Below are 22,807 nucleotides of genomic sequence, written 5' to 3' on the forward strand. Positions count from 1 at the left end.
CACAATTGGGATCCACGGTAGAACACAAACGTCCCTCCCTGAAACCCATAGTGGTAGTGGGAACTATGCATCCGCGGTAGGTCACGCAGCTCACGCGCATCTGCTCTTACCTATCCGGTCCATATATGCTTGTCTCGTCCGCTTGGCCGGCCACAGTTAGTTCACGCAGTTGAAGTAGCTTGTGTGCATTCCTCAGTCCGTCCGTCTCTAGTGTGCCATGGCTCGGCTCTACCACCTCACCTTCCTCTCCGTCTTCTTCTACCTCCTCCTCACCGGCCTCGTGGCTGCCGATCCGTCTGGAGGGAAGAAGGTCGGCAAGAAGGTGATCATGACGGTGCGGTACCCGGCTGCCGACTCGGGGGAGAAGATCACGATCTCGACGCGCCTCATCGGTGAGGGCGGGGTCGGCGACAGCCACTTCCATCTCGACGGCGACGACTACGAACCGTATGCCTCTCTCTCTCTCGCTCTCTCTTTCTCTCTCTCTCTCTCTCTCTCTCTCTCTCTCTCTCTCTCTCTCTCTCTCTCTCTCTCTCCAACTCATCGTCACAAAGCACACACTCGAGCCAGCCGTGTGGTTTAATTTGCTTGATTTAATAAATTTCTGGCTAAGCTTGCGATCGATCTTCACTTGTTCAGCATCATTTTCGCCACGAAAAACCTTGTCTCGGCCCTGGAGAAGGTGGGAGATCCGCAGGCCAATCTATCCGAGGTAACGCACATTTTGCCCCTCCCTATCTCATCCGTTGGTTCAGATTTCAGATCGCAAATGTAAGCTACTGACCTTTGCCTAATTGTTTCTCAGCTGTAGAAGCACGTACTTGACGTGAGTGAGCTTTCACGGGGCTCACTGCATGCTCAGTGGTGGTTGCATGCCCAGTCAGTGGAGATTGGCGATGGAGCTCCTCTTTTCTTTCCTCTCAGCGAGAATACATTAGGCGCTTTTTATTTTGTTGTAGTGCCCATTCGGGGAGCGTGTCCGGTGGCCTATTATTTAGGCTGTGTATCTTGGATTATGTAATCTTTTGGGTTCGAGAAAGAAAATATTTCGTTGTTCATCTATTTGTTTTTCTTCTGCTCAATTTTCGTTAAGTCGAGGACCTCTGTTGTGCTTTAGGATCAACAGATTAAACAGAGCATAGCTGCACAACTATAAAGAAATACAAATGGGAAGGACATAGAAAAATGTAAGAAAACAAAGAGGGATACGAGCGAGGAACCGATTGGGGTAGAAAACTGGAGGCTACATTAGCTTTATTTTTTCAAAAAGAAGGATTACCTCACGCAGCCATTTTATTAAACAAAGTAGCACCAAAGTACGTAGTTCAATACAAATTCTCAAGCAAAGCTGAATAAAATGAAGAAAAAAAACTGACACAGCTAGCCGAAAATATGACTAGATTACTAGACACCTATCCTACTGTTGGACCGTCATTCAAATCGGTTAAAAGTATCCCGTGCTACCGTCTCTCAACGGTTGCACATGTAGACCATATACTCCTTGACTTCCGGATGACTGAGTAACAACCACATATGGATCCATCCATACGCCCAGGAGATGACCTCGTACATTAGCTAATAACGCCTCGTACGCTGGCTAGTAATTAATGCTACCATGACAGAGTCAACTTATTATTCACATATTATTTTTTCTTAAGTCGGACCTGAGGACTCGTTTTGTTAAACAAAATAGAAGAGAGATGTCCGGTTAATTTGTGGAAAAGCGGGTAGAAAATGTTAGAACAAATTGACGTGGCATCCCGCCTCCACCCTGCCTCACCTCCGGCAAGCTTCTATCCATGCCTCGCCATGGTGTCCCTGTCTCCAGCTCGGGGTTCGATCCGTTTAATCCAGTCAGAGGTCAAAACGAAAAGGCTGCCCCACCTGCACCCGTCAACCGCCTTGGACGTTGTTGTGAGATGCATCACCGCCAGCTCTGGCTTTGCTTCCTTCTCGGCCTTACTAGCTATTGTCCCCTCGCCTTGCTGCCACTCACCGTGGCGCCCCTAGCTCGGCCTTGGGGCTTCGCTCCTCTCCCATCAAAATTCGACTCACACAGTTTGTAATCTTAGCCAACCGAGAATTAGCAAAATCAAAATTCATTTGGTTATAGAAAATATGAATGCACAACCTTTTTTAGCGTGAAACAAAGGATCTGTTTCAACTTTGTACCGACAAGCAAAAGGAATCCATATGCATTTAACACACACTTTGACATAGAAGCTGAGAACCAGGCCACTAGCAAGCTACTGAATAATGGAAGGTTTTATTGCATTGATCTTCTGGACCAGGCTAGTGTCTGTTTCCTGCTCGCTGCTTTGTTGTTTGCACTTGTTCTTCTGGAAAAGATTGTGATCGTATCGAAGGTTGTATCCATCGCAGCTACTCACATGTTTTGAGCAAGCGATGTATAATGATGCTTTACCTGGCTGCTTGACTATCTTCAATAAAAGTCAGGCGGGGAAAACCCCTATTTTTTAAAAGAAAAATCATGTGGAGGTACCATATGGATTGTTTGACCGATCAAATAGATGAAATATGAGCTATACGATCTGACAGTGACCTGACAGTGACCATATAATCACCTCAACACGTATATAATGGCCGTATTGACTGTATTTTGAAGTACAATGACCAAAATGAGCGTACACGACAAGTTCAATGACCACCAGTGCATTTTACTCTTGAAAATATGAACAACCCTTTTTAGCATTGACACAAAGAAACTGTTTCAACTTTGTACCGAGCAAACAGAAGCCACATGCGTTCAACACACACTTTGACCCAGAAAAGAGAACCCGGCCACCAGCAACCGTACGTCTAGTAGACGTTTCTTATTGTCCTGAAAAATAATTTGGTTATTGAAAATATGAATGAACAACCCTTTTTAGCATGAAACAAAGAATCTCCGTTTCAACTTTGTACCGATGAGCAAACAGAAGCCACATGCGTTCAACACACACTTTGACCCAGAAAAGAGAACCCGGCCACCAGCAACCGTACGTCTAGTAGACGTTTCTTATTGTCCTGAAAAATAATTTGGTTATTGAAAATATGAATGAACAACCCTTTTTAGCATGAAACAAAGAATCTCTGTTTCAACTTTGTACCGATGAGCAAACAGAAGCCACATGCGTTCAACACACACTTTGACCCAGAAAAGAGAACCCGGCCACCAGCAACCGTTCGTCTAGTAGACGTTTCTTATTGTCCTGAAAAATAATTTGGTTATTGAAAATATGAATGAACAACCCTTTTTAGCATGAAACAAAGAATCTCTGTTTCAACTTTATACCGATGAGCAAACAGAAGCCACATGCGTTCAACACACAGTTTGACCGAGAAACGAGAACCCGGCCACCAGCAAGCAACGGTCTGGTAGACGGTACTACTTGTCCTGAGGAGGCAGTTGAGGCAGACGCTCCATGCATGCATGAGTTGATGGATCACACCAAAGATGAAGTAGCAGCGGCGACTCGTACGTGCATGATCGGTCAGTACAAGGTGTGTGGGGTTTTGGATCATGTATGTCTGCTTAAACATCACTTATACATGACACTCCAAAACCTTTCAAAAAAGGACAAGAATCGTAAAGGACGTGCAGACCACTAGCATTTTATGTTAGACATATCGAACTGCATTGTCGTGTAAATTTAGTGGGGTTCATGAAATATGAACAAAGGGAAAGAGTACAGGAAAAAGAAGGAGTGGGAGGACTGCTGGCTTACATCAAAGAAAAAAAAGAAGTGAGAAATATCTACAAACTGCCATCTGCTGTGAAACAACAGGTCTGTGTCGACTTTCAAGTGTACAGCCGATGAGCAAACAGAAAGCACATGCATTGATTCAACACACACTTTGTCAGACAGAGAATCCACAAGGCTGCAGCGTCAAACTGTCACCACTGGGCTTGTTCAGACAGTTGATCCAAACGGCTCCATACATGATCATAAGCTGATGGCACAAACGGCTCCATGCATGATCATGATCAGGTTGACAGCTGAGCGGCGCACACTGCGCCAGTAGTGGTCACACAAAGTTACACGCAGAAACAAGAACTCAGCTCTTCCGCGTTCATGCGTTTATGTATTTATTTATAACAGAATATCCTCACCAGAAAAAAACGAGCCCCGTGTCGCTCCCCGCGGGCGACCCGGGCGCTAACCCTAGCCGCCGGGCACCGCCGCCACTCATCCACCCCTCCTCCCCGCCCCCGTCGGTGAGCGCCCACTACTAGAAAAACAACTATAGCCAATATGAACACTAAAGACGCACTATACATAGTAATGGCGCACAATGTGTAGGTGTGCCATTAATAACCAAAACAGTAATGGCGCATCAGGTGAAAAGTGCGCCATTACTAAGTTCGACCAAGGTTTGACCCAGTCATATACATAGTAATGGCGCACTTTGTATAGGTGCGCAATTACTAAGTTGACATAGTAATGACGCACATTTACAAAGTGCGTCATAAGACTGGTCGTAATGGTAGTATCATAGCTAGTATCATGCATGACAACTAGGCAATTTTGATGAGGTGTCATAGTATTAAATGAAGAAAAAGAGGGTGTAGTATCATATTATAATACCGTATCATATTAAATGCTATACTACTTTGTGTCATGCATGGCAATAAATAGAGTACGACATGATACTAATATATGATACTATGCATTAGGGAGGTAGTATCATACACTAGTATCATATGCATGATACTAGTATATGATACTCACCATTACAACCAGCCTAACTATGTGTCTGATTGGGTCAAACCTTGGTCAAACTTAGTAATTGCGCACTTTGCATAGGTGCGCCATTACTATGTCAAACTTAGTAATGGCGCACCTATACAAAGTGCGCTATTAATAACTTTGAGCAAGTCAAACACATAGTAATGGCGCACCACAAAGTGCGCCATTACTAACTTTCTAGGTGGCCGAAAATTTCACCAAATGCATCCCCCACCCCCACCTCGTGGACCGACTTTTCAGTTTTTTTAAAAATAAAATAAAATGATGGAAATGTCAAAAAAAAGATAATAAGTTTCCCATGTGATATGTGGTCTACTTGTTGAGAAAATTTACAAGTATGAATTTCGACTTTATTTACAAAATCTCTCTGGAATTTAGTAAAATGGGCATAACTTTTGCATACGAACTCGGATGAAAAAGTTTTTTATGTGAAAAATCATCTACTCGAAAAGTTACATCCGAATTCAATCCGGAGAACCCCGTTGAAGATTTTTAGAATCCCCAAAAACCTAACAGAACAAAAAATATGGGGCTTTTAAGATCTAGAGGGGAGAAAATGGAAAAAATTTCAAACTTAGTAATGGCGCACCATTTTGCTAGGTGCGCCACTAGTAACAGAAAAGAAAATTGGTTTCAAATTTTATTTTTGGAAAAAATGTTTAAAATATGATAGGTAATATGACCGGGAAGTTTGAAATATTTTTTCAAAATTTCATCGCACTCATGAACATGAACAAAGTCCTAGACATCAACAAGGTTTAATAGGATTGATATGATAGATAAATCAACAAGTGCCTGTTAAGTGAGCTGGTGCTGGGGTTGGATAGAACTAAGAAGTTCAGCGTGTTGGGGCTGGAGTAGTGTGTGGATGGGTGACCTTCCGGAACGTTTGACCATGGAGTGCGATTTGACTTGAGATTAAGGATATGACCCGAGATTAAGCCATAGTGACCCGAGATTAAGAAAAAATGAAAAAAAATTGGAAAAAAAATTTGGAGAAAAAATTTTGAATTTTTTTTTTGAAAAAAAATTGTTAGTAATGGCACACTTCTATATGGTGCCATTACTAAGTTAGATAGTAATGGCGCCATTACTATTTGTTACTAGTGACGTGTTAATAGTGGCGCACCTATAGTGCGCCATTAATAGCAAAAACTGGTGCGCCACTAACAACCTTTTTAATAGTAGTGGCCGCCGGGCAAAGCCCGTGTGGTGTCGGCGGCGGTGGGCTCTCACTAGTAGAAAAGGGGGCTTTGGTCCAGGCCGGGTAACCCCATTAGTCTCGGTTCAGTCCAGAACCGGGACCAATGGGGGCATTGGTCCCGATACGTGAGCCCAGGGGGCCGGCCGGGCCACGTGGGCCATTGGTCCCGGTTCATCTAGACCTTTTGGTCCCGGTTGGTGGGATGAACCGGGACCAATGGGCCTCGCTCCTGGCCCACAACCATTGGTCCCGGTTCGTGCCTCAAACCGGGACTAAAGATTAGACCTTTAGTCCCGATTTGAGGCACGAACCCGGACTAATGGGGATGAGACCTTTAGTCCCGGTTCGTGCCATGAACCGGTACTAAAGGTCCCATTTTCAAACTATACCCCCTGGATCGCCTTTTCAGTTTTAAAAAAAATAAAAGAAAATGATGGAAATGTCAAAAAAATAAAAGAAAATAAGTTTCCCATGTGATATGTGGTCTAGTTGTTGGGAAAATTTGCAAATGTGAATTTTGACTTTATTTGCAAAATCTCTCTGAAATTTGTAAAAATGGGCATAACTTTTGCATACTAACTCGGATGAAAAAGTTTTTTATATGAAAAATCATCTACTCGAAAAGTTACATCCAAATTTAACGGGGGGAACCCCGTTAATCATTTTCAAAATCCTCAAAAACCTAATAGAAAAAAAAGTTACGGGGCTTTTAAGATCTAGAGTGAAAAAAATCGAAAAAAATTCAAACAGTGGGCAAACTGTGGTCAAACAATGGTCAAACTAATTATTCTAGAATATTAGTGTGGTTACTAAATAATTATTTCAGTTATTTCAATTTTGGTCAAATCTGGTCAAACAGTGGTCAAACTATGGTCAAACAATGGTCAAACTAATTATTCAAGAAATATTAGTGTTACTAAATAATTATTGTTTTTTAAAACAATAGTTTCAAAATAAAACTATGAAATGTGTCACTTCATGCTCAAGCAAAATTTCTGAAGGTTAATAGGATTGACATCTTAGTATTGTCAGGAAAACAACAAGTGCAGACTTGAAACGAGGGAGAATAGAACCCGGAAGTTAAGCGTGCTCAGGCTGGGGGAGTGGGAGGATGGGTGACCGTTCGGGAAGTTAGTTGATTTGGAATGATGAGGGGTGATTAGAGGATAAATTGAGAAGTGATGAGGGGTGGTGATTACAGACTAGAGGTTAAAATAATTTAGAAATTTGAAAATAAAAAAATTTCAAAAAAAATTTCAAAAAAAAATCATAAAATTTCCTTTAGTCCCAAAATTCTAATAAAAAATTTTCAAAAAAAATTTTCAAAAAAAAAAATCATAAAACCGGGACTAAAGGTGGAGCTCCACGTGGCCGCGCCCTTTAGTCCCGGTTCTGGATTGAAGCGGGACTAAAGGGAGAGGCATTAGTACCGACATTTTAGTCCCGGTTTCAGAACAGGGACTAAAGGCCCTTTTTCTACTAGTGTCTAACTCTCCCGCACGCGAGGTGGGCTGCGCGGGGCAACTGCGCCAAGCGAAGGCGCGAGGCGCTGCGGCGTGTAGCTGAGCTCGGGCCGGCGCTGCTCGGCACGCCATGGCGGGGAGGTGGCTAGCGCGCCCGCCGGCCTCTGGCGGTGTAGGAGCTGTGGGCGCGGTGGCTGTGCCAGATCTGGGCTCGGGCAAGCCGGCGACCGGGATTACCCGCGAGCCACGAGGAGGCAGGTCGCGGACGACCAGGGCGGCCGGATCTGGCGGGTTCCTGCTATGCGCGAGGTGTGGGGCGGCTGGCACCCTTTTGTGCGGCCCATGAGCGCGCGTGAGTGGTCACCTTCAGGTTGCGTCGTCGGCGGGGTGTGGGCGGCGTGGTCGCGCGTGTCGTCATGGTGGGATGTTGCGGGAGGACACGGGCTCCTCCCTGGCGGGCGGTCCCTTGCTTGGCGCGGCCGGATCTGGCGCGCTGGCGGCTGGGGGCCTGGAGGAGGCTCGGCCAGTGCTTGGCTGCTAGCGGTTGTGTGGTGGCTCCAGGTCGGGATTGTGGACTGCGGTGGCGTGGTCTTGCAGGGCCTTCGGGTTGCTCCGGGGCTGCATCACCGGTGGTGCTCCAGCTAGTTTTGTGTGGTGCAGCAAGTGGCAACTGTTGCTCCGGTCTGGTGGTGGTGTGTTGGAGGCGTCGTCCCCGGCATAGGTGTTCAGATCCCCGACGAAAGTCATTCTCGACTTCGATCTGGGCGGATGGTGAATGATGCTTTCGGGTGTGATTTTCCTTGTTGGAGGCGCCATCAAGGGGATCTGACACCTCTCCTGCTCCATGTTCTTGCCTCTCGGTGAAAACCGTATGCAATGGTGGCATCTGTGGTGTCATTACTTCGTTGGAAGCATTGCTTTGGAGCAATTCGGGTGATGGAGCACTTGGTTGAGGGTGGTGCGGTGGATCTAGAGCGGGCAACGTTTTGGTGAGCATGGAGTCTTCGGTGGTGCTTCCGTTTGGAGTTGGTTGCTTGGTCGACGTTGAGAGCAGCAGGAGCACCCTTCACATGCCAGTAACGTCGGGCGAGCTATGTCAGTTAGGCTCGTGGGATCGAAGCGGCATAGGTTTTCGCTCTTTCGGACCTATCGTTCCTCTTCGGTGTTCTCGAGGCTTGCGGATATGCTCGTCGCAGCCCGGTACAGTATGGCGGTTGTCGGTGTGCACTCTGGTAGCAGCGAAGGCGCTTGAGTGCCCGACCGGGTGTGTTGTGGGGTTTTCGCTTTCCGGCGTCTTGTATGTATCGTGGTGCTTTAGGTCTAGTCTAGCTAGGCACTGCTATGGTTTTTGCCCGGTTTTTCGCAATAAACCGAGCAGTCCGTTTTTCCTTCTTTTTTTTGGCACTCGTCTTTATGCGGTGCATTTCTCCTTTGGGGGTGTTCTTGTAATGCCTTCTTCTGATCAATGAATTTGACAGCTCTCCTGTCAACATTTCAAAAAAAAAAAACAGATGCACGGCACGCACCCCGTGAGAAGGGCACAGAACCATGCCGGGCCTTCTGCGTTCACGCGTCTCCTTTGAAGTTCAATGGTACAGTACATTATTTGCCTCTGCTCGGGCAGTTGAGGCAAGCGGACGACACCCACGTTGAACTAGCACTAGCAAGTACAGCAGCTTGCCCGCACATGATCACCCTACAGCCTGCGCTCACACTACGGCCGAGGAGATCAGATTGGCAGTTGAGTGGCACACACTGCGTGAGTGCCTACACATAGTGCCCACACAAAGCTCTTGTACATTAGAAATCTAATCCATTTCTCTTTTTTATTTTCCAGAGTTAAGACAGAGGCCGGGTCAGGGTTATGCCCCTTTCCAAAAAAGGAAAAAGAAAAAGAACACCAATGTCTGTAAAACCATACTGGCAACAGTACCTACATCAGCAGCAGTTCACACAGTGTTCTGTCCACCATATATGCATGCTTGGCCGGCCACATTTCGTTCACCCAGTTGAAGTAGCAAGCAGTAGGTTCTGTGCACATCTCAGCCCGAAGTCTGCCATGGCTCGGCTCTACCACCTCACCCTCCTCTCCGTCTTCTTTCTGCTCATCATCACCGGCCTCGTGGCTGCCGATCCGTCCGGAGGGAAGGTCGGCAAGAAGGTGACCATGACCGTCCAGTTCCCGCCTGCCGACTCGCCGCCGGGGGGGATGATCACGATCTCAACATCACTACGTCCGCGAGGATGGGGTGCACGACAGCCACGTCCATCTCGACTGCGACCACCACGAGCCGTATGCCCCCTCTCTCTCTGTGACTCCGACGAGCCGCCGCGTGATTTATCCATAGTTTTAAATAGCCGGCTATAGCCTCGCTATAGCTCCGCTATAGCTGTTTGAGGGTGTTGCCGCTAAATGATTTCATGTACAATTTGCCGCTATAGCTCCGCTATAACCCGCTATAGCCCAGCTATAGCTGTTTTTTAGGGTCGCCACTAAATGCCATAGCCCGCTAATTTAAACATTGGATTTACCTTGATTTTATTTCTAGCTAATCTTGCGGTTAATCTCCAGCCAGCTCGGTTCGGCCGCAAAATACCTTGTCAGGAGCCTGGAGAAGATACGAGATGAGGAGGCGTCTCCATCCGAGGTAACGTACATTTTGCCCCTCCCTATCTATATCCATCGGTTCAGAAGTCAGAACGCAATGCAAACTGCTCACATTTGCCACCTTGTTTCTGGCCTACAACATGCCCAGTCAGTGGATGGACGTCCTCTTTGAATTGGTCTCAGGGAAAATTAGGCGCGATTTACTTTATTATCGTAGCATTGTCTCTGCAAGGAGCTCGTTCGCTCGTGCGAACAATCACTCGGTCTTCTGACATTGGGTGAAGAACAGTTTGTGGAGTGCCCATTCGGGAAGCGTATCCTATGGATCATTATTTAGGCTGTAGTGATGTGGTAGCGTGCACTGTGCAGGGTGCTGGAGTACATCTGCCTTCAGTTATCTCGTGTAGCTTGGATTCTGTAGCTTAAAATATCTACCGTGTTCGTGAAAGAAAACATCTTCTTGTTCTTCTGTTTATGTATTTCTGATCAGTTTCTGACTTTCTGTGAAGTGGAGGGTCTTTATTGTGTTGTACAAACTGATTAATAGAGGGTAACTGCACAGGTATAAGAAAGACGTAAAGAAGTAGAGGGAAACAAGCAAGGAAACTGTGCACGCACCTAATAACACCATGAACAAAAGTGTCGGCTTATTATTTACATATATAATTTTTCTTAAGTCAGACCTTAGGAATAGATTCATTAAAAACATAGGAGAGAGATGTCGGATTAATTTGACATCGGGTAAAAACCGTTACAACTCACCTGCAAGATGTAGCATCACGGCCGATCTGGCTACCCACCAGAAGACCTACACTCATCGCCGAACAGTGGAACAATATCAAGGTTGCTTGCAAAGTGTCATTGTGGTCACTTCTTCCCGAGCGAGCGACTCCGATTCCACCACATATGACCAACCAAAAGCACTCCGAACAAAAAACACATGAGAACGTTGTACATCTATGCCAAACAATCAGCCAACACATTGAGGACTAGGCAACTCTGACTTCAACAACGATCCCCACAGGAGAAAGAAGCATGACTTGTACCAACATAGCCCGAACTACCCATTGTGCATGGCATCGTTCTTGCCGGGTTGCCCCATACTGCTACAGCTCCAACTTCATGGTCAGGGACATGAGAAACGGTTAAGATGAAGGGCATGCCACGACCCCGTTTATCTTGCCTCCATCATTGTTGCCACACAAACCGCAGAGACACCGGATATTAGATGCATCGATTTGACATTTTTGACTCCCAGTAAGTAAGTTCCATGCACGGTTCAACGGAAGCAACTGCCTACAATACAAAAATCCCTCTAATAATTTTTTATTACATGAGGTTATAAGACCCTGGGTTTATTCAAAAAGTGTATGTTCACTGGGCATGAATATGATGACTGGAATTGTGGGTTAAAAATGACTGGAAAGGTCAATATCACACAGTATTGGAAAGAATATCAACAGACCTATTATATTGCGTTGAAACACATGAAGAAGGTGGGGATTTAAGTAGGAGAACACGAGAATTTCGACGTGCTAGTATCCAACACGATGTTCTATGGAGAATTTGTAGGCTACCAAGTCCAATAGTTGGTTCAGTGAACGCTTTTGTGATGTTCGAGGAATTGATCCAAATCTTAATGATCTATCCAGAGGCCCAAAATGTTTTGGATAGAACCTGGGCCTACGAGAGGGTATTGGACCTGGGCTAAGTTATGTCATGCTGGGGGTCCCGACGCTGACCTGGTGATGGGCTGACTTCCCGCCTTGTGATGTTCCCCTGGTATGTGGTAGTGTTAGTAGCACCTGAGCTTGTCAAGAGCAAGAGTGCGCCTGGGTTGAACTGAAACCTTGGCCAGGTCCTGAAGGCCTCCCAAGGATTAGTGAAAGGAAAATATTGAGAGTCGGCATTGCCACGAGGCAGGAGAATGGCATGGTCTGCAGTGCTTGGAAGCTTGAGAGAGAAGTCGAAGCTAGCCACGCGAAGAGTCCAACCTCGTGATCTATGTTTGTCATTGAAGATGACCTACTTTCGGAGAAGTGGTTCCAGTGAGACCACGAATCATCTTGAATCTTTGAGTGATTTCATCGTGAACGCCGGGCCTGGATGCACCAAGCCCAATCCGGTTTGGTCCCCGCATGGAGAGCAATGTACCCACCCGAACTGAGTCTGGAATGGTCAAGCATGCAGTGCGAGGCAGTGTGGGTCCCAGTGAAGGTTGCGTCCCATCGCCTGCCACATCTAAACTGCCTCAAATACTTTGGTAGCAGTATATAACCGATTTCGTAGATCGAGGGTTAATTCATTGGGAAAGTGTCCATTCGTTGTGCAACAATATAAGTGAGAAGTGTTGAGTTGGTCCCAATTTTGAGGTGGTGGGTTATCGCTAGGCACCGATTGGAGAGGGGGGGGGGGCCCATTATGATGGCGAAAATGGTACACTAACGTAAACAATTACATGAAGTTACGAAACCTTCCTTTCCACGTACTAAACACCCCCCCCCCTGAATTTCACGGTGGGCCCAGCGCCCCATTATGCCCGGTTAAACATTGCCACCTCATATCCAACACGTAAACTCATGTAAGATCACGTGGATGAAGCAAAGCTCTCTTGATGGTGAGGATTGTCGATGGACACCATTTTTAGGGTGAGGGATGTTGTTGCCCTATCTGTAGGTGTGGATATATGGAAGGTATACGTACTACCTTTGTTTTTATTATTTACTCTCCCTGTTAATTGTTTAGGTAAAGCAATGATGAATCTAATGGTCAAATTTTGGTATTGGCAATGTTAATAAATTTTCCTATAAATTTGATTAAAGTTCACAAATATTTTCTTCGACAAAGTTAATATGCAGAGTATATAAAAACAAATGTGATATTGTGTTAAATATTTAATTATGATGGACAGATCATTTTTTGTAATAGTATAGTATATAAATGTTTACTTATGGTGTGTTGCAAAAATGGGTTGATCTTAGATGTATGGCAAGAACCGTTTGAAAATGTGTATATCGTTGGGTTGACATGTTTGCCGAAAACATCCAATGGAGATAGATTGAGAAGGAAAGTGAAATGGACATGTTGCCTATATATGTTTGTGTTTGAAGTGTGAAAATTTGCGTTTGAATCTTAGTGACTGAACAAATCTAGAACTTTGAACATCTCCCACCTGTACTGAAGCATATTGGAATTCAACTCTAACATAATTGTGCTGTTAATTTTTTAAAATTATTTCTGTTATTCTTGAATCAAGATGAGCACCCGTACACACTCTGTTGTTGCTGCCTCTTTTTGGGCACACGCTCACACCGCTGGTATTTGTTTGGCGGTTGAGTAGCGCACAATGCGTGGCTGGCCATAGAAAGTCACGCACAGTACCCCACAAAAAAAAAAAGTCACGCGCAGTAACAAGACCTCAGCTCTGCACCGAGGGGTACCACCGTCTTTTATCGGTATCAGCTCAGCTCTGCACCGAGGGGTAGCAGATGCATGGCGTGCACCACGTGACGTGAGAGGGCTTTTGCGTCATGCCCCTAGTTTGAATATGAAGTTCATCAATAATGGTGATTTAGCCCCTAAAACCATACTGACAACAGCAGCACTGAGCACTCAGCCCTGCTCTTACCTGTCCCTATATACATGAGCTTCCTGCACAAACCAAACACGTTTCCTCTCGATACCTAAATACTAGTTCGGAGACGATGCAGTTTACAAGCGGCCTCAAGAGAGGCTTACTCGAAACGCGTCCAAACTTTTACCACATCCTACAAAGGCCCTATGATGACACCGTGCCAGATCTCGAGCAATCCTACCATCGTACGATTTTTCGAGGATTTCAATGGTTGCATCAAGAATGACACCGAGATACTTTTGGTAACCCGGTGGCAGGGCATGCCCCTCCCTCGTCTGTGCAAGGAGTAGGCATGCCACAAGGACATCACAAATGATTCCCCATGCCGCTACCCGACATGATTTCATGTGCCACCTTGCTGATCTGCAATTCCCGGCAATGAACCCCCAGCAGAGCAATAAATTTCTCGAATATTGCGCGCGTCCCCGAAAAATGCGAGGCCGTGGCACGTGCCATGAGGTTGCCCCCTCTTAGAGCATGAGAAGTTTCGAGGCCAACGGAGCAACAGGACCAGCACTTCCTGCACAAACCGGACACGTTCCCTCTAGATACCTAGATACTAGCTCGGAGACGGTGCGGTTTACAAGCGACCTGAGGGGAGGCTTACTCGAAACACGTCCAAACTTTTACCACACCCTACAGAGGCCCTGTGATGACACCGTGTCAGATCCCGAGCAATCATACCATCAACATCACAAATAGTCCATCTCCTTAACAAGAGTGTAATGAATACCGAAGCTTAAAGCATCTGGACTATCCCACTATTTATATTTAAACATGTCTTGTTGCTTGTCTGTAGGCGAGCTGGGACTAAACTTTGATGGTGGCCTTATCTTTACCGAGAGCCACTCTCGGTAACTGCTCATTTACCGAGAGCCACTCTCAGGTAACATCCACTAGGAGATTCATAGTGACTGTATGGGCTCTTAGTAATGAGAGAAGACTGAAGCTTGTTGCGGTTGCACTATTGAACTATTTAAACAGGTCATTTTGCTAGTCGGCAAGCAAGGTGGGACTAAATTTTTGCCGAGCGCCACTCTCGGCAAAGAGTTGCAACCGTAACCGTGTCGTTAGTCGCCGCCAAATGTGCCACGTGGCAAAACTATGCCGTGTGTGGCCGGATGGCCCTCGGCAAATAGTGCCTTTGCCCAGTATAGCCTATTTGCCGAGCAATACTGTCGGCATTGTCGTGTGTTTGCCGACTTACTCCCTTTGCCGAGTGCGACTCTCGGCGTTCTTTACTTTGTCGAGTGTCCGTGTTTTGGCTCTCGGCGAAGATGCCAACACCCGGCGTATACGAAAATTCCAGTAGTGCACCTGTACTGAAGCATTGTAAGTCAACTCTAACATAATTGTGCTGTTAAGTTTTTTTAATTATTTCAGTTATTCCTGAATCAAGATGAGCACCCGTACACACTCTGCTCTTGCTGCTTCTTTTTGGGCACACACTCACACCGGTGGTATTTCTTTGACGGTTGAGTGGTGCACAATGCGTGGTTGGTCATACAAAGTCACGCGCAGTAACAAGAGCTCAGCTCTGCACTTAGGGGTATCAACGCTGCTTGGCGCTGCTTTTTTGGAGGACTGCCTAAAACCATACTGGCAACAGCAGCACTGAGCACTCAGTCCTGCTCTTACCTGTCCATATATGCATGAGCTTCTCTCGCTTGCTTGGCCGGCCAAGTAGCAAGCAGTAGGTTCTTCTGTGCAAGCTCGCTCACTCCTCAGTCCCTAGTCTGGCAAGAGAGAAGAGAGATGGCTCGCCCCTACCACCTGACCCTCCTCTCCGTCTTTTCCTTCCTGCTCCTCACTGGCCTTGTGACTGCTGATCTGTCCGGAGAGAATAAAGTCGGGAAGATTGTGACCATGACCGTCCAGTACCCGGCCGTGGGCTCACCGCCGGGGGAGAAGACCACGATCTCAGCGCACTACGTTGACGAGAACGGAGGCAGCGACCGCCGCTTCAACCTCGACTGTGACGATGACGAGCCGTACGTCTCTCTCTGTGTGTGTGTGTGTGTGTGTGTCCTCTCTCTCTCTTTCTCTTCGTGTGATTTTTCTTGGTTCAGTAAATTTCTAGCTAAGATTACAATCGATCTGCAGCCTCGGTTTCGCCATGAAGTACCTTATCACGACCCTGGAGGGGATACGAGATACGCGGGAGTCTCGATCCGAGGTAACTAACGTCGAGTTTGCCCCACCCTGCTCCTTGTTCTCGCTGATTTCAGAACGCAATGTGAAGTGCTGATCTTGACCTTTGCCTCACTAATTGTTTCTCAGCTCTAGTACTACCTGGACCTTCACGTACGGTGCTCAGCGTGGTGGATGGTTGCATGTCCAGTGCCCAGTGGAAATTGGAGAAGGAGCTCCCCTTTTCGTCTCAGGGAAAATATATTAGGCGCCTTTTAACTTTGTGTTGTTGTATCGGACTATCAGTAATTAAGGGGAATTTCTGGTTCTACTTCCATATTATTGTACCCTCTATCAGTAACCAGTGCCAGTCGGAGAGGTAGCAGTGTGGTATAGTACAGTGCGCAGGGTGCTTGAGTATGTCGATCTTCAAGTATCTCTGTATATATCTTGGATTGTGTGTGTCGCTTAGCATAAGAAATGATCGTGTGAATCTCTTCTGAGTTCGTTCGAGAAATAAAATTGTATTCTTATGTCTTCTATTCTATGCATTTTCTGCTAAATTTCTGTCAAGTGGAGAAGATTAATTGTGCTTATGGAAAACATTAACTAAATATAGCATAAATTCGAACACAAGGTGCCATAAGCAACCAGTTAAAATAGCACCTATTACAGTAAGAGAGAAGAAAATTAAGGGGTTGTTTAGTTCTATGCCTTGGATTGCCGCACATTTTGCCAAATTTGCCTAAGATTAGTTTAATAAAATGAAAGCCACAAGTTGACAAGCCTAAGGGAATCATGCGATATTTTTTGTGTGTATGTAATGTGGGGCCGTAGTGTAGCTTGCCTAAGGTGTCGCTTGAACCAAACACACACCTAAGTTGGCCAAACTTACCTAAACTTAGATGTCGCAAATTTTGAAAAAGTTAGGCCCTGTTTGGTTCATAAGACCTAGGACTTTTTTTAGTCCCAACTTATAAGTCCCAAGTCCCTAAAAAGTCCCTACCTGTTTGGTTCCTGGGACTTATAAGTCTCTATAAGACCATATTACAACTATAAGTCCCTATAAGTCCCTTCTTAAGAGTCTTATTTCATAAGTCCCAAATGCCCACTTTAAGTCCCTATAAGTCTCTCTTGTTTGGTTTAGATGGGACTTATAGAGACTTATTTAAGTCCCTAGATCAATAAATCCCTGGAAACAAACACCCTCTTAGTCGCAAACCAAACAACCCCTAAGAATGCAACAAAAGATCAATTAATTAGCACCATCGCTATCACCTCTATATATATATATATATCAGTTATCCAATACCCGATTTCAACAAACTATTCAAGGAATACCTCAACATATAGTTAACTTGAATGCACTAGCTAGATACACTACCCAAACCGCATATATAACGGAATAATAACCATGCTCAAGCACAATATGAAGTTCGCCACACCAGGCCAAAATCCGAAAATTGACCTTTTTTGGGAAAGTTCGGCACGAAATGACCCTGTTCGAAATGTTTAATAAATCTGACCCTTTTCTGAAATGCAACAAAAGGCGCCATTTTATTTGAACTACGCAACACCATGGTCAATATGTTGACACTCAAATGCAGTCACGGAAGAACAAATAGGAAGTATTATAAATATTTGCTTGATCCTCGTCATAACTAGAACTTGCAGACTCGGGTCCATCTAATTCAATACTTTTACTCTTTCCACAACCTCATCAAGACTAAAGACTTGTCACAAATGACATGACTTTCTCCTCGTTCTCAACAAGCTAGGCATTGTTACTCAATAAAGTTGCCTTGTCCATGTAATGAGCACTAACAAGTGTCACTATCTAAAAACAATGGCAAGAAACATAATACATCAACGAAAAATCTACCGCATAACACTTAAAGCACATTGCAAGAATATAGCATCAAGGAATAAACAATCAATAATAGTCCATGCCATTACATCCATTCCCCCTCTAACACACAAACCCTAACCCTAACCATAGTTCATTGATGTCACAAATAATAAATATATGACTAATCGTAGTTCTTACTACACATCACAAAAATTATATTGGCCATTGTACCACCACTTCAACACTGGATTTGGGAGAAATCGCCAAAACTAGAATTTGGGCACACTTGACCAATGCCACCCAACAAATGAAAGTCAACCAAATTGTGGGAGATGTGAGAGGTTACCTCAACGGATGGAGAAGGAACTGAATCCACGGATAAATGTCACCAATTTGGCATCGCATTGGTACTCATATTTTTTTGGATTTATTTCAGCTTTCCGGCGATGTTTATTTAGTGGGAATAGACCTTCCCATCGACTATGAGGTGTCTGTGGTGACCTGGTCAATCTTAAATTGTTATGTTGACACATTATCTCGAAGGTGCCGATATGGGTAGGGTATGCATGAGTGGGTTCATAGGGGTGAGTCCATGTGTGCATATGTGAACTTCCACGGTTGTACCATGTTAAAAAAATTGAAGTAACATCATTGACTCGTAGACGATGTTCCTATAAAAATCATTTTGGTTAGAAACATCGAACAACATTGTTATGAAATTTTAGGTAAGCAGATATTAAACCACATACATCAAAAGCAATAGTGAAACCCACAAAAAATTATGAAATGCGTACATAATAAAAGAAATAATGTGTATAGGAAAAAACAAAAAGGATAAATTAAGATAGGAGGGCTGATTTAGATCAAATGAAATGTCATTTTGGTAGGCACTCCCTCCGTCCCACGATATAAGACGTTTTTCGCAAATTAGACTGCATACTACAAATATGAACGAACAAACTCTTACGGCAATTTCTCCCGAAGGAGAGCTTTCTACTCAGAAGCAAGAGTACAAGACGTCTGTTTTGACTTTCAACTACTCCATTGACGAGAAAGCAAACAGAAAAGCACATGCATTGATTCAACACACACTCTGTGAGTCAAACTGTCAGCTCGGCGCCGGTCTTGGGACAGTTCGGCGACCGTTGAGAAAGGACACTCAGTGCATGATCACACCCTACGGCCTGCAACACTACGGCTGAGTAGATCGGCGCACACAATGCACTGATGGAGCTGCCGCTGCTACTACTTTTTGGGCACATGCACTGCTGGTATGCTTGTTTGACGGTTGAGTGGCGCGCACTGCGTGGCTTGCCATCAAGTATTTGTCCTGGTACAACATTTGCTTCCGAGCCAGCCATACGAACCAGGCCTTCACTCCAGCCTCCTTGGTCAGGTTTCCCTGCCTCTGGTCCGTCTCTTCTTCTATCGTTCTTGGATCATGAAGGCGCAGTGGATCCCGGTTTTGTTGGCGGGAGGACTGCGTTTTTAGGTGGTTTTCTTAAAGTTTTGTTAGGGTTTATGCCATGCTCAGCAAGACGAGGCGGAGGTGGCTTCTTGAACATGGAATAAGGTCCTTCCCACCTAGGCCCCGTTCCGTCTATATTTCTAGCATTTGTCGGAGAGCGTGTTGAGGTGTGTCTCCAGTGGATCTCGTGGGATCGGGTCGGTGTTTGTCTTCGGTGGATCCGCTTCGATCCAGTCTTCATTCGTGTATGTGTTTGCGGGTTGAATCTTTTCGATCTAGGATTCTCTTCATCGGCGGCGGTTGTTGTTCTGATGCGCTGGTCCTATGGGGTCTTAGCACGATGAGTTTCCAGCTGTCTACAATAACAAATGTTTGTCCGGCTCCAATGATGGAAGGACGATGACGGCGGCGCGCCTTGAGTTTGCTCCGGTGCTTGTAGTCGTTGCTAGGTGGCCTACGGACCTGGATGTAATTCTTAGTTCTGGTGTTATTTATACTACCTTGACAATTGATAAATAGATTGAAAGTTTTCTCGCAAAAATAAGTATTTGTAGTACAAGTTTGCCCATGTGGACTTTCTCTGGAAATTTGTTTTTTACGCTCATTTTGTCATCAAGTACTTGGACAACACTTTGCGTATTTCAAAAGATAAAACTTGACATTATTTGCTTATTCAAATATTGACAAAAAAATTGTACCTCCCACATGCCCCCTTTTATACAGCTTCGTAATTTTGCACCTATTCTGTTAAGAGCATGCAAGGCATGGTGTCAGCTTCACACTTCATAGTGAAAAGACAAGTTTGCCCGTGCAGACTTCCTCAGGAACTTTGTGTTTTGCCGTCATTTTGTCATCAAGTATTTGAACAACACTTTGGTGCATTTCAAAAGATATTTGACAATAAAACTTGACATTATTTGCATATTAAAATTTTGACCAAAAGATTGTGCCTCTCCCCTCGTGTCGCAACTGGGCCGCACGCCCGCGCTCCCTAGCCTCCGTCTGCCATGCCGCACCACCCTTGAAACTGCCACACATCGATCGCCGCCCACTACCATTCTCGCCAAGAGCAAATAGCCACGAAGAGTAGCCTCGGGCATGTTGGAGGCGTCACGCCATTTTGGCGAAGGGAGTTTGTATGGATAAGCAAGCTTAGGGCTAGGTTTTTCGTTTCTTATTTTCTGGAATGTGCTCCCATTTCTAAAAACACTTCCATCCAATTCCAACTAACGGAGCGTAAGCAAGGGGCAAAAGTGTCTTCAGTTGAGAAGGCAAAATCATAATGTTAGATAAGCGAGGGTAAAACTGCAATTGGAATTCATATTAGAAAACCATAACGCCTCTCCCAAACCATAATGGCAACGGCCAACAGTACAGCTGCAGCTGTTCACGCGGCTCACGCAGCTCTGCTCTGACCTATCTGGTCCATATATATGCTTCTCTCGTTTGCTTGGCCGGCCACATTTCGTTCACGCAGTCGAAGTAGCAAGCAGTAGGTTTTGTGCACTCCCCGGCCCGAAGTCTGCCCATGGCTCGGCTTTACCACCTCACGCTCCTCTCCGTCTTCTTGTTCCTGCTCCTCACCGGCCTCGTGGCTGCTGATCTGTCCGGAGGGAAGAAGGTCGGGAAGAAGGTGACCATGACCGTGCGGTACCCGCCTGAAGACTCGGGGGAGAAGATCACGATCTCGACGCACCTCGTCGGCGAGGGCGGGGTCGGCGACAGCCACTTCCATCTCGACGGCGACGACTACGAGCCGTATGTCTAGCTCTCTCTTTCTCCAACTCATCGTCACAAAGGACACACTCCACCGAATAATTTTTTAGCTAAGCTCGCAATCGATCTGCAGCATCATTTTCGCCGTGAAAAACCTTGTTTCTGCCCTGGAGAAGGTAGGAGATCCGCAGGCCTCTCTATCCGAGGTAATGCACATTTTGTCCCTCCCTTTCTCATCCATTGGTTCAGATTTCAGAACGCAAATGTAAGCTACTGACCTTTGCCTAATTGTTTCTCAGATGTAGCTTCACGGTGCATGCCCAGTCACTGCGCCACTGGACACTGGAGATGGAGCTCCTCTTTACTTTCGTCTCAGCGAGAATACATTAGGCGCCTTACTATTTTATTGTACTACCGTCTGCAAGCAGAAGTGCCCATCCGGTGGCCTATTATTTGGGCTATAGTAATGTCGTAGTGTTTATGGTGCTGGAGTCTGTCTGCAGCTATCTCTGTGTATCTTGGATTCTATAATCTTCCGGGCTAGGGAAAGAAAATATTTCGTCGTTCTTCAATTTATTTCTGCTCAATTTCCATCAAGTAGAGGATCACTATTGTGCTTTATTAACAAATTAAATAGAACATAACTGCACGAGTATAAAAAGGAAATGGGAAGGACGTAAGAACAAAGTAAAAAACAAGCGAGGAATGGGCTGAGACTGAAAACAGAGGGACACACTAGCTAATAACGCCATGTACGCTAGCTAATAGCACTACGATGACAGAGTCAGCTTATTTTCTTAAGTGAGACCGATTCATTAAACAAAATAGAAGAAATATGTCCGGTTAATTTGTGAAAAAAGCGGGCAGAAACCGTTACAACACACTCACAAGACGTGGCATCGTGCCACCGCCCTGCCTCGCCTCCAGCAAACTCCCGTCAAAGCCTCGCCCGGCGTCCCCATTTTCGGCTTGGGTTCCGTCTGATCCAATCGGGGGTCAAAGTAAAAAAGGCTCCCCCATCTGCACCCCTCAATCCTCAAACTTGCCTCCGCCTGAGACGCTGTCCCGAGACACATCGCAACTAGCTCCGGCTTGGTCTTGCTAGCGTGCTCGCTAACACTTGTCGCGGCGCCCCCATCTAAGCCTTGAGACTTCACTCCTCTCCCACCGACTCACACAGTTTGTAATTTTAGCCAGCTGATAATTAGCAAAATCGAAATTCATTTGGCCATAGAAAATATGAATGAACAACCATTTTAGCTAGAAACGAAGAACATGTTTCAACTTTGTACCAACGAACAAACATAAGCCACATGCATTCAACACACATGAGATGTGAGAACCGGGCCACCAGCAACCGTCCGGTAGACAGTACTACTTGTGTTGATGCTCCATGCATGAGTTGACACCAGAAACCGTCTGGTAGACGGCACTACTAGTGTTAGACGCTCCATGCATGAGTTGATCGATCACACCAAAGTTGAAGTAGCACCGGTAACTCGTGCATGATCACTCTCTACATGACACTACAAAGCCATCCAAAAGGACATGAATCGTGAACGATGTGCAGATCACTAGCAATTTATGTTAAGACATATCGGACATCATTGTTGTGAAAATTTGGTTAAGCGGATGTTAAATGACTTCAAAAGCAATATTGCTTGCAACCTCACGAAAGAAATATGAACTCAATATCACTAGTAGAAAAGGGGGCTTTGGTCCAGGCCGGGTAAGCCCATTAGTCCCGGTTCAGTCCAGAACCGGGACCAATGGGTGCATTTATCCCGGTTCGTGCGGCTAAGGCATTAGTCCCGGTTCACCTAGGCCCTTTAGTCCCGGTTCGTGCCACGAACCGGGACTAAAGGGTGCGATGCCCATTAGTCCCGGTTGGTGGCACCAACCGGGACTAATGGGCTTTGAGGCATTAGTACCGGTTCATGCCACGAACCGGTACTAAAGGTCCCATTTTCAAACTCTCTCTCCC

General features: G+C 45.6%; 3 protein-coding genes and 1 pseudogene across 3 annotated transcripts; all 4 read left to right on the plus strand.

Moving 5' to 3' along the window:
* Nucleotides 1-1,061, plus strand: LOC119362078. Its single transcript, XM_037627287.1, has 3 exons — nt 1-447; nt 640-712; nt 806-1,061. The coding sequence occupies exons 1-3, from the start codon at nt 218-220 to the stop codon at nt 809-811; spliced, it is 309 nt and encodes a 102-aa protein (XP_037483184.1). The 5' UTR covers nt 1-217; the 3' UTR covers nt 812-1,061.
* Nucleotides 1,062-9,459: 8,398 nt separating this feature from the next.
* Nucleotides 9,460-10,501, plus strand: LOC119362152 (annotated as a pseudogene).
* Nucleotides 10,502-15,287: 4,786 nt separating this feature from the next.
* Nucleotides 15,288-16,125, plus strand: LOC119362228. Its single transcript, XM_037627459.1, has 3 exons — nt 15,288-15,651; nt 15,764-15,836; nt 15,941-16,125. Exons 1-3 carry the CDS (start codon nt 15,416-15,418, stop codon nt 15,944-15,946), a joined length of 315 nt encoding a protein of 104 aa, XP_037483356.1. The 5' UTR covers nt 15,288-15,415; the 3' UTR covers nt 15,947-16,125.
* Nucleotides 16,126-20,585: 4,460 nt separating this feature from the next.
* On the plus strand, nt 20,586-21,395 carry LOC119362305. The gene is made up of 3 exons (XM_037627531.1): nt 20,586-20,865; nt 20,957-21,029; nt 21,123-21,395. The coding sequence occupies exons 1-3, from the start codon at nt 20,636-20,638 to the stop codon at nt 21,126-21,128; spliced, it is 309 nt and encodes a 102-aa protein (XP_037483428.1). The 5' UTR covers nt 20,586-20,635; the 3' UTR covers nt 21,129-21,395.
* Nucleotides 21,396-22,807: the final 1,412 nt, after the last annotated feature.

The sequence above is a fragment of the Triticum dicoccoides genome, chromosome 1A (assembly GCF_002162155.2).
Source record: "Triticum dicoccoides isolate Atlit2015 ecotype Zavitan chromosome 1A, WEW_v2.0, whole genome shotgun sequence".
Taxonomy (NCBI): Eukaryota; Viridiplantae; Streptophyta; class Magnoliopsida; order Poales; family Poaceae; genus Triticum; species Triticum dicoccoides.